A 17,916-nucleotide genomic window follows, 5' to 3' on the forward strand; every position below is an offset into this window, starting at 1 on the left:
TATCACATAAAGTTGTATTAAAATTGTATCAGCTATTATTTGACATCAGAGTAGGTATTACATTTACTGATTACTATTCAGTTAACAACAAAAAGACAAAATAGTTAATTTTGTAGATGATCCATTTTATAACTTTTAAAATGTATCCAAATTAAAGTGTTTTTTATAAAGGATTTCTGCTAATTATGTTGGACCTCTGCATGTTTGATTTTAAATTTATTTGAAAAATGTATGCAAATACTTTCAAAAAATATACAGAATGTTAGCTTTCTCCTGGCCTTGAAGCAAAGGAAATACCACCCCCCTCCCAAAAAAGGTTTTTGTTTTTTAAATAGCCACTGAACCCTTAAAAATAAATTTAAACACTACATTTTATTATAGCTGGTAACTTGTGTTTCATTTTTAACCTTAATTATGTTTTTAATAATTCATAAGTATTGACTTTTTTCTGGTGTGTGATATACCTCTATAGTCTAAAGTAGGATTTATTGAGTAAGTTCTCTGGGGCCTACAAGTTTTAGAGGTTTTCACTGGCACTTAAATATGGTGATACCACTAACAAAGAAGTACCACATTGTATTAGAAACTACAAATATTCCAAATGAAGTCAACACCAGTGTAATGCAGATTAATCAACACTGGTGTTGCAAAGATCATGTAGGTGCTTAAAATTTTTTTCCTCATAATTTTTTGTACCCCTTATCCAAATGAGTGTTGAACAACTAATCTTCTGCATCAGTAAAAGCTGGAAAAAATTGTAGAAATTAAAGTTCAAAATTATACAGCATTTTTATTTAACATGTTTAGCATATTGAGAGAGTAGTTCTTATTAGGATTATTTTACTTAATATAATAATGCCTTTATAAACTATTAGATTGAAATTAACTGTATTTATTGGTTACTTTGTATGCAACAATTTTATAATCCAGTAAGCACTGTTTCTTTTGACTCTGTATGAGGAGGTATAAACTAGGTTAGCACTTATCTTAATTTAACAAATGATTAATAAATAACTGGTTAAAAATAACTGGTAATAATACATAATATCCTTTGATTCAGTGACACCTGACAAATTTCAATAAGCCACTTCTGCCAATTAGGATTAATTCTGGTGCTAATTCATTTTATGGAACCATGTTGACAAGTAACATTGCTCAAACGACTGTATATTTTTAACTTCTGGATTTTATAGCTTGATTATTTAACTCTTTCTTTCTTTGGCAGCTGGATGATGTGGAGATCCAAACCCTTGACCTTGGTGTTACAACACCATGCTCTAACCAACTGAGCTAACTGGCCAGCCGTATAGCTTAATTATTTAAATAACTTAAAATTTTATTTGAAGTTTACCTTGGGAAGAGAATTTAGGAGAGTATGATTACTTACATTATCTAAAGAGTCACTAAATTTATTCTCTGTAGCTCCAAAGTGCGGAACTAGACTTTATTTATCCAAAAATGTTCCGTCTCTGCTAAGTGTCAGGCACTGTGCCTAGGCACTAGGAATACAATGGTGAGCCCAAAGAGACATAGTTTCTGACTTCGTAGAATTTGTAGTCTAATAGAGGATAATAAAATAGGATAAATTTAGCTGCCATAATAAAGAACCAAAATTTAAGTGGCTTAAACAAGATAGAAATTTCTCTCTCTCTCATGTAGTATCTGATGTGGCTCCATCATGTTAGGGACTAGGCTTGTTGCTTTGCTATTCCTAAAATTTTACCTTGTTCACATTGTCCAAGATGACTCACACCACTATGTCTGCACTGCAGTCAGTAAAAAACGGGGAAGGGAAGGGCATGCCCCTATCATTTAAGAACATGAGTGGGTTGGCCAGTTAGCTTCATACCAGCCAGCTGCCAAAAACCAAAAAAAGAAGGATGAAAAGAGTGTAACTTAGAACTGGCGTACTTTCCTTCTCACATCCCATGGGCCAGAATTGGTCACATGGCTGCTCCTTGGCTATAAAGGAGTTTGGGTAATGTAGTCTTCATTCTGGATGGCCTGTCAAGCTAAAAATTGGAATTCTGTTTCTACAGAAAAAGGAGGAGAACAGATATTGAAGGATGGTCTCTGTAACACAGAGGAAACATGTCACAATAATTACATAAATTAATGTAAAATTATAGCCATATAAATACTTCAAAGAAAGATAGAGCATATAGGGGAATTCGATGTAGACAGGGAAATTGAGGAAGCCTCCCCTGAGAAAGTGAGAATTTACTGAAGAATAGTAAACTCAGCATGAGGGGGATAATGGGGCTGTAATAATGCCAAAATAACATTAACAAATACCATTTATTGAATAACTATTAGGTATCTAAGTGTTTGGGAGCTTGCAAAAATTTTTGCCAAACTGAAGATAACTCTTCATGGTAGTTCTTAATAGCTTCATTTTGCAAATGAGAAGACTGAGGCCTAGGGAGACGTGACTTGTCTTAGGGTTGCACAGCCAGTACTTTTCAAGAAGTTACATGTGCCAGGCCCTGTGCTAACTCCTTAATCTAATTTTCTTGTTTGCTCTTTACAGCGACTCCAAAAGTTAGGTGCTGTTATTATTCTCATTTAGCAATTGAGGAATATAGGGTTTAGATTTAACCAAAGTCACAGAGCTGGTAAATGATGAAGCCGGAACTCAAACTTAGATCTATCTGATTCCAAATCTTGTGCCTCTGAGCACATGCTGGCTACAATGCATGACTGCTTTCGATATCAGTGTCATCTAACCCCACAGGTTGTATTCTTAGAGGTGAATTTGGACTTAATATGAATGAGAAACTTTCTAATGTTGAAACTATTAAAAAAAAGAATTATTGACTTTTTAACTCATAGGTGATATTTAAAGAGATGCTTAAGAGAAATATTTTTATTGTGATTTTAGAGAAGGTTAACATATAAATTGTTTGACTTCTAAGAGGCCTCTTTACTCCTGAGAGCCTATAAAATTTTGAACATAAACATGTATAGTAATTTAAATATAGTATATATTTAGATATAGTATATATTTCTAAGTAAATTGGTAAGATTGTTATTTTGTAAATATTCTAACAGTAAATCAAAAATTTTTTTACATTAGTTAGACTTATATGAAGATACTTGAATTTTGCTTGTAGGAAAATTTTAAAACAAAAATATATTTACAATTTACTTGTGTTTTTAGCATGTTTGTAAAGCACTTAAAGAGTTATACAGTGTTAATTGTTCAGCTGAAGATGTTTTCAACTTGGATTCTAGCACTGATGAAAAATTTAGCCGCCATTTAATATTTCAACTTCATGATGTGGCATTTAAAGATAACATTCATGTAGGTAAGTACACTGTTTTCTAAAACATCATGGAGTTACATTAAAAACTCTTATTTTCCTATTCCTCTTAAAATTTTGTACGTACTTACCAGGTTTTGTGGTCATTAACCTATCCTAAAAAATAAAGCATGATTTTTCACATTTTCAGGATTTGCCCTTAGCTCTAGATCTATCTTCCTGTTCCTGGCATATTAGCCTGCTCAGGTTATCTTTGGCATTAGTTCCTCTCATCATAGATATTGAAATGACTGTGCGTGTCCTGGTACTGATTTCTGCTCCAGCAGGATTCATCATAGTTTTCTGGATAATTGGTTAGAGGCCTTTCCATTTCAAGCCTTATCAATGATGGCTTATATCATGATTTCTGACCTTTGCTTCAGCCTTGCCTTGGCCTTAGCTTTGGGGCTTGGGTCAGGTCACATCAAGGAAGGTTTGTTTATTGTTCCAGGAAGAACTTCAGGGTTGGGATAAAGTCTTTATGTGTAAGCCTGAAAGTGTAACCAGAGTATTTGTCCCAAGACTGGGCATTTAGATACAAGCCCAGGTATAAAATGAAGTTAGTCCAGAGGAAAAACAAACAGGCAGAATGGAAACACCAGAAACCAAGGTCTAAATAGAAGCCAAAATCTTGAGTGTTTATCAAAGCAGGGATAGGGCAAGTATTCTTAGGTCCAAACAGCAGATGATTGAAGTTCAGGTAGTCTGTTTCAGAGCTGCAAGTGTCTTACAGTGTTGGGGTAAAAGGCATGAACATAGTCACTAAAGGACTGGCATAAAAGTCAGGAACCTAATTGCTGGGTTAGGGAGACACTAGGTCATGGTGACCTACTGTGCTGTCTACACAGGGCTCTTTTTTTCTAATTTGATTAAATTTTAATTTAATTTAATTAAAATTTTTTTGATGGCTGGCGGGTACAGGGATCCTAACCTGTGACGTTGGTGTTATAAGGCTGCACTGTAACACGAGGCTCCTTATTATCTCCGTGTTTTCTGTTAGCTTAGGTGGACATTCCTTCTCCGGATCTTTCCCTTAGATATTAGCAATCGTACAGTCTGTTCTTGAGCCTCTTCTCACTCTGTCCTTACCCTTGATAATCATCCACTATCATGGCTTTGATTATCACCTGTGTAGATGACTCTCAGATCTTATCTTCAGCCCAGTTTGTTCTCCTAGATGCCAGACCCATACCGCCAACTGCCCACTAAACACCCCCTGAACACACATCAAATTCAGCATGTCCTACCCTGCACTCCTCACCTTTTCCCCAAAACTTGTTCCTTCTCCTTTGCTGTGCGTATCAGTGAGTGGTGTCACCATCCACCGAGTTACCCAAGTAGAAATGTTGGTGTTTTTGACTCCGTGTATCTTTCAGCCTACTTGTTTAGTCAGCTAGCTAGGGTGAGCTGGTTATACCACTGGGTGCCTCAGAGCTTTCGGTGATTACTCATCGCCTTCAGGAAAAAGTGCAAGTCTTTGCTTGCCAAGGAGGCCCATCGTGCCCCAGCCTCGTCCTGCACCACTCTGCCCTTCTGCCTTAGCCCCCACCACTGGCCACCTTTTCTCTAGCCCTTAGCCCTTTGCACTTTTTGGTGCTGCTGTCTGAACAGAGACACCTCTAATTTACCCAGTCTGTTACAACTCAGCATAGACAGCAGGTCATCTGAGAAGCTGTCTCTGTCACATCCCAAACCCTAATATTTAGGTTAGAGTTCTTCTGGTTTGTAGAGAGTGTCCAGTGCTTATGTGTCAAATCCACTTCCGGAGGTAATTTTCTGTTTTCTTTGTCTTCTGTATTCTACTTAATGTTTCTTTAGGGCAAGGACTGTTTCTTATTCACTATTGTGTTTCCAGAGCTTAGCACATAATATTGCTATCAATAATATTAACAATATTAATATAACAACCACAGCAGCAATAATAAATACAAGTGGGCATTTAATAAATATTTGCTGAATGAATGCATGATTGTTAAGCAGGCGCTACTGTCAGGGTGTCAAGGCAGAGTCCTACGCAAGCTTTCTTTGATGCCTGTGTGCTCCCCATAGTCTGCTCTATGACTACTAGCTACAAGGCTAAAAATTGAGATTTTGTTGCTAGGGAAGAGGGGAGAATAGAAATTTGTCGGATAACTAGCAGTCTCTGCTACACATATCTTCTGAGAGCAAATGACATTTAATCTGGGCTTTGAACAAATTTCCACCATATAAACAAAGGTAAGAAAGCTTTACTGTCAGAGAGAACAGCATATGCAAAAGTACAGAGAAAGGAGTTTGTGGCTAATTTGGGGAACGATGGATAGCCTAGTGAGGCTACGGTGAGAGACATAATCAGACCTGGTAAATGGGGTGTCATCTGAGGCACGTTCCTCTAGAATTAGAACTGCCAGAATTAGAGATGCTGAGAATATGAAGGAGTCCAAAATTTTCCCTTCAGTTTCCCTCCCGCAGTGTGATATTTCCAGTTCCTACTGTCAGCCTTTCAGAAAGGGGAATTAAGTTAAATGTAAGAGATCATAGAATTTAATCTTCCTAAAAATACTCTTCTGCCAGTCTGCCATAGTATAGTTGTGTGTTGCATAATGACATTTTGGTCAAAAATAGACCGACAGCATGTATGATGATGGCCCCATAAGATTATAATGGAGCTGAAATGTTCCTCTTGCCTAGTGACGTAACGTTATAGCGACACACTACTCATCTAGGAGCCATAGGCTATACCATACAGCCTAGGTGTGTAGTAAGCCATACCATCTAGGTTTGTGTAAGTACACCCTATGTTGGTCACACGACAACGCAATCGCCTGATGATGCATTTCTCAGAACACATATTTGTCCTTAAGCACACATGACTATATCTGAAATTTCTATTACCGATTAGTTCTTTTGAGTTATTCTCAGCCAATGAAGTAGTCCTTGTCTTAATGAGGTTGAGGGTGATAAGATTAGAGAAGGGAAGTAGAAGGCAGAGTGTTAGTGTTTATGCTGGACACTGTCCTCATTTTCTGGGCATGTTAGCTGCTTGCGACAGTTCAAAGGCCCACCTGACCTCTTACCATAGCAACCATGCAACATCGGCAAGCATGGACTCACTTCTCTTATTGCCTGCTGTCAAGTAGATGCATTCCAAGTTTCCAGGAAAATTAGCCTTATTGATATATGTTTGTATTGCTTTATTGTCCTGTGATATGCTATGATTTCTTTTCACTTAGTGTTTGCCTTCTCTCCCTCATTCCAGGAATAATCATATCTGTTTATCATCGCAGGGATCAAATGCTTTTGCTTTCATTTTGATGTTTAGTGTTTTATAAGAAATTGGATGTTTCTTTGAGTAGGGAAGATTTAGAGAAAGAGAATTTTGAATTTAGAGCATGTGTGTGTTATGATTGAAGGGTCTAAGCTTTTCTGGTAAATAAGGTGACAAATAAAACCAGATTATACAGTTCTGGAGATTAAAATAAAATTAAGTTTTTCTTACAATATTGCATTTCTCCAGTATTGTTATACATGAAGCAGCTCAACAGCCAAATTAGTACTTGGTTTCATGGATAAATAACATACGTGAGTTTAAAGACATTTCAGATTGTCTTACCAACTTTTTAGGGTACAGATAGGGCCACTGTTATTCAGACTTATTAGGATAAATGTTGAAATACAAGATGCATTTAGTTGCTTTAGTTCTGTGCTTTAGCCCTGAGGCCACAGTCCATCCTGTGACCAGTTCCAGGGAGAGCTTAGAGTAGCAACAACCTTGCAGCTGATGGCTGTGAAATTCAGGGTGCTTAGGGCATGTCATGGCAGGTAAGGGAGAGAGAATAAGCTCCTGAGAAATTTGCCAACATCCTGACTCCAGGAGAGTATGGCAGAGATTCTGTCAGTGTTTCTATCCATTATCTTGGCAGCATAGTTTCCTCATATAAACCTTTCTTTATTCACTGATGGTGAAGATAATTCTACTCAATTTGTATTAATAAAAAGTAGGGCTTTTTTAGTGACAGCTTGTTATGCCTCAGGCCTGTTGTAGCAACATGGACACACCTTCTCACATTAACCTTCCCTTCTGAAATGATTTGTTTACAGCTGACACCAAGCTCCCACATCAATGGCAATTGCAAAAGTAAAATACTGAACAAGAGGAAGGAAGTAGCCGGAGAGGCAAGTTATAGGTTGTAACAACTCAGCTTTAAAACTAGAAACCAAAAAAAGTAGCCTTATTGTTTAAAATTGTCTCTTGTGGGTTTGTGCCTAGATCTCAAGTTATAATTTGCAGAGGAGAAGAATTAGGTTAATCATAATACCTCTTTCCCTAGGTAATTTTGTAAGAAAAATTTTGCAGCCTGCCCTTCACCTAATTGCCAAAGAAGATGATGATAGGATTCCAGAGAAAACAGGCCGTGAATTTTCCCATTTTTCTGAAACACCTGTAAAAGAAGAAACTTCCTTTAACAAAATGTCCACAGATAAGGATACAGGAGAAAGCTGGGCATCAGATTCAAGGAAACTGGAGAGGCTGGGGTCAGCTGAGCAAAGAAGTCCTGGTCTTTCATTTTTAGTTGTGAAGAATAACATGGGAGAAAAGCATCTTTTTGTGGATCTAGGTAAGTAAAATTGACAGCTGACTTTATTAGACTGTCCTGTGTGCTTTTGTGCCCACTTGTCACTATGCTTAGGAATCTTGCCAACACCAGTGCTCCAAAATTATGGTACATGTCACTAGCAAAATGTGTCAGTGAGCTAGGAATCTCCTGGGTTTCTGCTCAGAGAACTTAGAGAGGTCCCTGAGGAACATAAGCAACAGGCTGGCCTGAGCTCCAAAGAGAATGCTGTGGCTGGTTCTGCTGTCATCGTCCCAAGGAGTCCTGTTAAGGGAGTTTTGACAGGAGACCATTAGACCAGCACTCTCCAACGTTGCTGAGAGGATAAATTTAGATTACGTAAATTTATTTATTTATTTTATTTTAAATTTATTTTAAACTTTAATTTATTTTTTTGTTTATTTTTTGCGGCTGGCCAGTGCAGGGATCTAACCCTGGACCTTGGTGTTATCAACACCACGCTGTAACCAACTGAGCTAACCAGCCAGACCTCAGATCACATAAATTTAAAAAACAGATACCATATAAAAACAGTACTCATACAGCAGAGTAAGGCTGAGAGTTTTCTTCACTGAAGAGCTTTGTGGTAGTGGCAGGCTTGTTGGAAGTGGCAGGGGCCATTTCACCAGTTTTCTTGCTCTGATCAAATTGGTGACTTCTTCAACTCAGCTGTTCTGTCTTTGGCTCTGCTTGGTTCTGGTCTCTGTACCTGATTATGTAGAACATACTGGAGTGACGAGACCTCACCCCGATTCAGCACCCAGGCTGATCAAGACCTAGGGCTTCAATTCAGTGAACTAAACCTCATTTTTATATTGAGATTCTAGCTTGTGATTTGAAAAGCCATAAAAGCAGCATTTTTGTTATTGACTATTTGAGCACCTCAGAGTGCTTCAATGTCTCAAGGTTGAGGGAGAGTAGGTTTAAATTATAGCCAAGATTCCCAGGCCAACAGAGGTAGCAAGATTAGGGAGTATTCCTGCTGTATTGTATGTCTTTCTAATACCCCTGACAATCAGGTACTAGAATTTTGAAATAGAGACAGATGAATGCAATGTACAGATTTGGATATGAACAATCATGAGTTATAAGTAGAGGTGCATTCTTCCAAATGACAAGTTTTGTTTTATTAGCAGAACATCGTCTCGATGTTGGGTTAGCCTGCAATAAGCTAGGGAAAATGCATAACAGGAAGTTGATACAGGGAGAGCAGCATTGGCCAGTAAATATGCCCTACCTGTACCCCAAACAAAATACCCTAAGTCATGACCATTAGATGCTTGAAAGTTAGGTTACTGGACTAGTAAGGAAATTTCCCTCATATTCCTGAAAGAAATATTTCAGCAGTATACTCAGACTTATGAATGTACCAAAAGAGGATGGAGAAATTATTCCCTAAACTATCCTTCGAAAAGTTCAGGGATTTAATAGCACATGCAAAGTTTTTTAAAGAAATTTTTTTATTGAAGTATAGCATTCATACATAAAGGTACATAATTCATGAGTGCCTAGGTCAGTGAATTATTACAAAATGAACACCCCTTGTCACCACACCACCCAAGACAAGGAATAGATTACCAGGGCCCCATAACCTCCTCCATGCCGCTTCCAGTCAGGCCCTCCACCCCCATTCTCCTCCCCAGAGGTAACCGCTGTTCTGTCCATTAACACTGAGTCTCAGTTTTGCCTATTTTTGAACTTCTTGTCATTGGAATCATAAGGTATGTGCTTGTGGCTTGCCTTTTCACCTCTTAAGGGTGTCTTTGATGAATAAAAGTTAACTTTAAGTAGTAGTAGTAGTCTGCTTTATCAGCGTTTTCCTCTGTGGTTAGTGTTTCTTGTATCTCGTTAAAGAAATTTAACTCCTACTCCTTCATGAACTCCTACTCAAGTTCATGAAGATATTCTACTTATCTTGCTTATTTTCTAGAAGCCTTATTGTTTTACCTTTTATATTTAGGTCTACAAGCCACTTGGAATGAATTTTTGCTTATTGGGTGAAGAGAAGTCAAGATTCATTTTTTCTTTTTTATTGAAACATAATTGATTATACGTATTTGTGGGGTACAGAGTTGAATATCAGTACCTGTGTACAATATGTGATGATCACATCAGGATAGTTAGTATCTTCATCTTTACAAAACATCCTCTGTGAGCTTTAACCAATTTCTTGCTTAACCCCCCTTCCCACTTCTAATAACCACAGTACTGTTCTCTCCTTTTGAAAGTTCAATGTACTTTTGTGATTTCTTTCTTTTGTTTTCTTTCTTTCCTTCCTACTTTCCTTTCTTATTTATTTATTCATTAGCTCCCACTTATGAGTGATGACAGGCTGTATTTCTCTTTCTGTGCGTGGCTTATTTCACTTAACATCTTCTCCAACATGGATGAACCTGGAGAAGATTCATTTTTTCCAATGTGGATATCTGGTTGTGTCAGCACCATTGAAATAATTGTCTCTTCCTGCTGCTCAGCACTGCCACCGTTGCCATACACGATGTGTCCGTCTATGTTTCGGTCTGCTTCTGGACTCTGTCCTGTTACAGCATTCTATCGATCTTTTCATGTGCCAATACCACACAGTCTTAATTAATGTAGTTTTGTTGTAAGTCTTCATATTCAGTAAAATGAGTCCTCCAACTTTGTTCTTTGAAATTTCTTGGCTATTCTTGACCTTTTGTACTTCCATTTAAATTTTAGGATCAATTTTCCAGTTTACACAAACACATAAATCTTGCTCGAGTTTCAGTTTGGATTACATTGAATCTATAGATCAACTTGGGGAGAATTAACATTTTTATAGTATTGAGTTTTCCAATCCATGCACATGGTATGTCCCTCCATTTACTTAGGTGTTCTCTAATTTCTCTCAATAATGTTTATAATTTTCTGAATAGAAATCTTGGACATCTTTGGGTAGATACATTCTAGCTATTTGGAGGGTTTTCTTGATGCTTTCCTTTTCTTTGGGATATTTCACCACAAATTCTCACTGCCTTAGAAGCTCTCCAATAGTCTCAAACTTTTTATTTCTAATACTTTTGTCCCGGCCTTTCTATTTGTTTTCAATTGGAGAATTGCTCCAATTGCTCCAGTGCTATTTCTGGATGTGGCAATCTTTCATGTCAGCTCCAATTAACTTTAATTTATCTATTGCTTTAATTTTGTTTAACAGCTATATGTAGAATATAATTGTTTCTTACAGTAATATTATAAAACAATGGTTGCTAAATGTAAACTTATCACTGAAAACATGCATTCATATGTATTAATTTTTGATGTAGGAGTTTATACAAGAAATAGAAATTTTCGGCTGTATAAATCATCAAAAAGAGGAAAGAGCGTGGCTTTGGAGGTTGCTGAAGATAACAAATTTTTTCCTACAGAGCCAAAAAATATTTCTGAAGAAAACCAATATTTTCTCTCTTCTTTGGTCAGCAATGTCAGGTGTGTAGTACAGAATTAAACCATTGTGTATTCATAAATATTTATTAAACCGTGAATGGTATTGTATATTATTAAAATGTGAATTGTGTAAATTTATTCTACTTTAAGGAAAAGAAAGGCAGTTCTTAAAATTCTAGGTTAATTGTTCTCTTTTCTCCATTAACTGAAAAATAATAGTAAAAGACATTTTTTAACTACTTAGTTGTCACTTTATTTTTTTATGATTGTAGTTTATGTATTTCAAAGTTTTTCTAAAATGATTATCACTTCTATAAAGAAGAAAATACTACTACTTATATATTGTGCTTGGAAATATAATTACTGTTAATGTCTTATTTTCATATATGCACATATGTACATATATTCATATAATTTACATAGCTTCTTTACTCAAAAAATATTTTTGAGGTCATTATATGGTTATGTTACCTGTTCTTTCTACTTAACATTATGTCATGAATATTTTCCAAGTTAATAGTAACTTGCCAATAGTTAATTGCAAATAAAACTTATAATGCCTGTATAATTTTCCATTATATTGAAATATTCTAATTTATTGTCAGTTCTTTTGAACCTTTACATTTCCATATTTTGGTCATTTCTGAAAAGAGTGAAAGTCATCTTTTAGCAGAAATATTTGTCTTCATTCTGCTTTTTTCTGGGCTGACAAAATTGTTCACCCAAAACATGTTAAGGATTAGACTAAATTGCCATCAACTTGTTATCATTCTTTTCTCTTTGCCTTCCCTAAATATAATTTCAAGGAAAAATTCCATAGAAATTAATTTTAATAATAAATATTAAAAACATATTACTGTAGGAAGTGGTGTCAGGACAGACAGTTAACGGCCATTCCCCAGAGGGTGGGAAGATGGATTGGTTTTCTTCATGTGTCTCTATGCTCTTTGAGTTCCTCTAATAACATATCTCAGAAATAAGGTCAAAGTCTTAGTTTCTTTACTTCTAAAATGGAAATAATAAAAACACCTTTCTTATGGAGTTGTTGGGAAGATTAAGAAGTTAGAACTTTACACATAAAACATTTACAGTGGTGCCCAGCACATGGCATCTGCTCAGTAGATGTTACTTGGGATTACTTGGGAGTAGTAGTATTACCTGAGATTGCAGCAGTAGTATATATAGTAGGAGTGTAAAAATCGTGCAGCTTGCTGCCTGCTGTTGTTGGCACCACAATAAAGTCACATTCTTTTTACCATGCCTGGGAAAAGCTACATAGTTAGCCTTTAATATAGCCTGAGGGGCAGGTAATCTCCTGATACCAGATCCCATTTCTTTTGCAGTTTCAGTATTAATCTTACAGAAGTGGAGGCTCTTCTACTGAATAGGGTTACCTTAATTGTCTTTTGTGTATCCAAGTAAATACCAGGTATTTGACTTCCTGAAATAAATGCTAAATTCTTTCTGATTATGAATGTACCTTTTCTTTCAGTTAATTTTAATCAGTTTTTCCCTTTGCTTTCATCTCTCTTCTTTATTTCTATTATTTACACTTTTTAAGTTACTGTAACAAGGGCTGGCTCTTAGCTTAGTTGGTGATAGCATGGTGTTACAACACCGAGGTTTGGATCCCCATACCAACCAGCCACCAAATGAAATAATAAGTAAACAAACAAATCAATAAATAATTGTAGCAAAATTTCCAAAGGCTCTGTATGTTTGGGCAGTAGAATTATACTTCATTCTATTGCTTCAGCAGTCCTAGAGTCCTCTGATTCACTCTAATTGAGGGAAATATTTCAAATGATCACCAGCCTACTCTTTTTAAAACATTTTTATTTTCTTTAATTGACAAATCATACTCTTTTGTACATGGGTATGATTGGTGCTTTTGTGGGCAAATGTGGCATAAATGTCCTAGAACAATGATCTGTTCAACAAAGGATTTTAATATGGAACTATTTGGAATTCAGTTTCCTTTCTGTAGCCATGTCTCTTTACTTCTAATATAATGTTACTTTCTTTTATATATTTTCTTCTTCAGATTCTCAGATACTTTACGAATTCTTACATGTGACATATCTCAGAATAAAGGAAAGCGAGTTGAGAGCTTTAATAGTACCAGTTCTTCAGGTAATTTTAATAAAACAATTTGCTATCAAAATTTAAGGATACAGAATATATTTTGCCTTTAAAATCTTACATCTTAAGTATTCATATTCACTGATCATTGAAAACTTCTTCTGTGTTTCTATCCAAAATGGAAAAAAGTGCAAAAAAGATGTTTATTAAAGTAGTATTCACTACTTTTCATTTTATGGTGTTTTTCAAAAAAATACAAAATAATGTTGAGGTTTTTTGTATAAAATAACCACATATAAAAACTAAAAGTCCTCTTTCACCTTTGTGTCCACAATCAAAGACAGATAACCACTAAAATCGTTTCCTATTTAACCCAGCCGAGCTTCTCCCAGTGTAGGGAGACCTTCCTCGTTCTCTTCCTGTTTGCACTGGTTTTTCATGGTATGGCTCTATCATAATTCCTGAACCAAAGAACATGTAGTTTTCTTCTAAGATTTCTTACATAAACACTCCAGAAAACATTTTTATACACATATTTTGGTATATTGTTATTTGTAATAGTGAGAAGCTGAAAATGATCTAAATGTACAACAAAGTTGGATTGGTTATATACTATGAAATACTCTGTAACCATTAAATTTAAATTTATAAAGCCTATATAACATGGAAAATACCCATTTAGGATGTTAAGAGAAAAAGTAGGCTCTAAAATTATATGTCTGGGATGATCATAAACTTATTAAAAAATATGGATAACATTTTCTTATATGTTTATTTTCTTCTGGTTGGTTAATATGTTTTCATAGATATTAATTTGGAGTTTATTTCTCTCATTTTTACATTAATACATTTTGCAAAAATTCTCCATTTTTATATGTTACTTTTGTAGGTGAAATATAGACTTTCTTTTAAGAAAACTAGATTTTTCTGTCTTTAAAAATTAAATGAGATTTTAAATAAGGTCATTCTAAATTATTACAGTAGATTCTCAGATACAAAATGTAGTTGGATTGTCCGTGCCCTCCAGCGGACGACCATGGGGAACACACGTGTGTGAGCAGGCAGCGTTTATTGCTTGTTGAAGCGATGGAGGATACGCACCATGAGAAGATGTTAGAAAGGACGTACAGGATTTGGGCTTGGATTAGGTGATTTGGGGGAGTATTCAAGGAAGTGTGGGTTTGTTCTGAAATGGGTGTATTCAGGGACAATTCTATGATTAGTTATCTTCATAAATCTTATCTAGAAGGAAGGCAGACTAGAGGGAGACTGAGGCAGCGATTGCAGCCGCAGCTACTTATATTAGCCAGGATAGTGGGGTGTTCAGTTATTTTTTGATTTGGAAAATGTTCATGTTTTGTCTGTGTTCAGACATGATTATAGAGTGGTCTTATTTTTGTCTTGAATCTTCGTGATCACATAGTTGCCTTATCTGATGTTGAAAGTTCTGTGAAATCGTTTATGTTCCGTAGGAGAATGCCAAGGCTGAGGTATGCGTGCCAGGACAGCTCCTAGCAACACCAAGGCCTCGCTGATAGAGTGAGGCCAACTCATGGACATGAGGGGCTGCTTTTCATTTTGCAAAATGAAGAAAGCAGTTGAAATTATTTCAAATGCTTTTTATGGAAATTAGTTAACATTTGACCTAATGGAGAGGTTCTCATTTTATCTGCTTCCTTGTAGGGTAACAAAAACCCATGAACAGATGGAAAGGTAAATTGCAAAAAAAGAAAAGAAAAAAATGCTGGGGGGGGGTTAGAACTCATAGTTGTACTAAACACTTAATCAAACTTTAATTTCTCAATTTTTAGCTATTATAACTTTTCTCTCTATTGTAGTAGAAATGACTGACGGTTTTCAGTGTTCTCCCTACCCTGAAGTTGATCGTTTTGTTCTTTCTTTGGTGAATAGAAACGGCATTAAAGGAGGTAAAGCTAATCTTACTCTTTATTAACTGTCACATGATAGAGTAATAGTACCTTTAGAAGCATTGTTTGCATTTTAGGAATTCGGCGTTGGAACTACTTTTTCCTAGAAGAACTACTGGTTTATGATATTTCTAAATATCGCTGGTGTGAAAACATTGGAAGAGCCCACAAAAGTAATAATATCATGTAAGTAATGTTGTTTAACAATGATTCATATGTATTTAATCAATATTATATTTTAAATATTTACAATTTTTAAATGAAGTTGAGAATATAAAAATTATTTTGTTTTTGTAATAAATTTAATTGTAATTACATTTGTATTTGTTGTATTTGGTTAGTGTTTTATAATATTTGAATATCTAAATTATTACATTGCTTCTAGCACATCAGCTTCATTTGTACTTTATTTGATAAAATAACCCTTCGCTGATGGTGAGGAGTCTAAGCGAGAATTGAGTGGGGCTGGAAGGAAGAAGGCGGAAGGCAGGTGAACAGATGATGATGATGGAAACGTGTTCCTCCTGTTCTGTTGCCATTGGCCCTTGACACCTTGTGGGATCTACATTGAAACTGGGCACGTTTTGGCAAGAAGGAAACTCTTGTTAGTGTTAGGAGTTGGAGGTTATATTAACTTGTTCAAAACAAAGCATGTTATTGAAGGGAACTGATTTATTGAATGCTTGCTGTATATGTCAGGCCCTGCTTTAGAAATTTTCTTTAAAATGCCCCTGACAAAAGGAGAGGAAGTAAAGGATGAAGTAAAACCAAAAATAGAATTTTAAATAATAAAGGGATATGGTTAGACTAGGGATAAAATAGAAACCCAGTGGTTATCAGTTATGATATGAGAGATATTTTTGTTTCATATATTTTGTTTGCTTGTTTCTGGCAGCTGGGCAGTATGGGGATCTGAACCTGTGACCTTGGTGTTATTCACACTGTGCTTGTTTGATATTTAATGTCAAAGCTGAGACTCCTATATAACCAAGCATGTACATCACGTGTGTTAGATATGGGAAAATGATCATGAACTTTTGCTGAAAAGCTGGGAAATGTGTTGGGTAATGTGATTTAATGCTATACTTGATTTACTTAGATTAATTCATTAAAAAAAAACCTTCAAAAATTATATGCTCAATACACACATCTGTAACATAAAACAAAACAAAAAAACACAAAGGACATGCTCACCCGTAGTCTCACAACCCAGTGAGAAATATAGTTATCATTTTGGCATATCATTCTAATTTTTTTTCTATGTGTATAAATTTACCAAAAAATTATTATCAGTGATGATCATACCAAGTTGTATTATGTATGCATAATCTATTCTGTTTTTTAACTGTGAAATATCTAATACATATAGAGACTAACACTAAAATGACCACTTGTCATAACCACCACCCACCTTAAGAAACAGAACTTGACCAAACCTTAAGAAGCACCTTGTGGGCTCAACCCCAATTTCTTCCTCTTCTCTTTCCCTCAGAGATAACAGCCATAATCCTGGATTTTGTGTTCACCTTTCCCTTGCTTTCTTCATGATTTTTTTCCATGTATGTTTGTATCCCTAAACAATGTACTGTTTTGTTTACATGTTTTTGAATTGCACCATTTCACTTGGTCTTTGGTTAGCATTGTATTTGTGAGGTTCATCCATGATGTAGCATGAAGCTATTGATTTTTTTTTTCATTACTGTACAGTATGCCATTATATAAACAGGAATATTCTACAGTTTATCTGTTGTCATACGATGGACATTTGGGTTGCCATTGTGAACCATGAAGCTATGAACCTTCTTGTACATATCACCTAGTACACATGTGCAAGAGTTCCTCAAAGTATATATCCAAAAGTGGAATTCTTGTGTCATAGAATATGTACATATTTAATCTTACTAGATAATAAATTTTCCCAAATGGCTAATTGAGACCTTCTACAGCTCCATTTTTCTCACCAATGCTTTAGTATTGCTAGGTTTTAAAAATTTGTTTTGCTAATCTGGTAGGTACAAAATGATATTTTGGGTTTCATCAGAATTTTCCTGATGACTGATGAAGTTGAGGATTGGACTGTCAAATCACACTCACAGGAATCAGAGATTTTACCCAACATCAAGCTTTACTAATAATATTAAGGATACAAGGAATGAAAAGGGACAGGTAAATCAGAGCAAGGCAGGGGATATCTGGCATGGCTCCCCAGGTCCTTCCTGTACTAGGTGCTCTCTTGAGTCTGATTGAAACCCAAGGCAGAAGTGAGCAATCACCACACACAGCAGGAAGCACTGAGGTTATGAAACGTGTGCATTTTGTACTCATGTAGTTGCATAGCATGGGTGACAGATCTCATAGGGAGCCATACCTCATAAATCCATAGAGTCTAGATTTATTTACCATCTGCAATCCTAAAATCAGAAGCATCCTGAAAAGTGCATTCTTTAGATAAGGACTGTTCTAGCTTTTGGTCCAGTGGTTCCCAGATTTTCTTGGTTTATGGTGCCCCTAGGGTCTTAGTACATTTTTTACATTTTCTCCGAGGCCAAAAGTTACCTTCAAACAACTTGCTAAGTATTTATGTCCTAACAATTTAGTAGCTGT

The 17,916-nt window shown here is 35.8% G+C and overlaps 1 protein-coding gene across 5 annotated transcripts in view; it reads left to right on the forward strand.

Annotated features, from left to right (window-relative positions):
• The window catches only part of PRIMPOL (primase and DNA directed polymerase), a 37,089-nt gene that overhangs the window by 14,328 nt on the left and 4,845 nt on the right, over window positions 1–17,916 (forward strand). For 2 of the 5 annotated variants that reach the window (XM_063077199.1, XM_063077198.1), the window contains exons 6-11: window positions 3,161–3,308; window positions 7,613–7,900; window positions 11,182–11,344; window positions 13,347–13,435; window positions 15,223–15,312; window positions 15,390–15,498. In XM_063077199.1, the coding sequence (XP_062933269.1) occupies window positions 3,161–3,308; window positions 7,613–7,900; window positions 11,182–11,344; window positions 13,347–13,435; window positions 15,223–15,312; window positions 15,390–15,498 (887 nt within the window). The remainder of the gene's footprint in view (window positions 1–3,160; window positions 3,309–7,612; window positions 7,901–11,181; window positions 11,345–13,346; window positions 13,436–15,222; window positions 15,313–15,389; window positions 15,499–17,916) is intronic. The other 3 variants (XM_063077201.1, XM_063077203.1, XM_063077200.1) reach the window with 2 other exon arrangements.

The sequence above is a fragment of the Cynocephalus volans genome, chromosome 13, assembly GCF_027409185.1.
Source record: "Cynocephalus volans isolate mCynVol1 chromosome 13, mCynVol1.pri, whole genome shotgun sequence".
In the NCBI taxonomy this organism is placed as follows: Eukaryota; Metazoa; Chordata; class Mammalia; order Dermoptera; family Cynocephalidae; genus Cynocephalus; species Cynocephalus volans.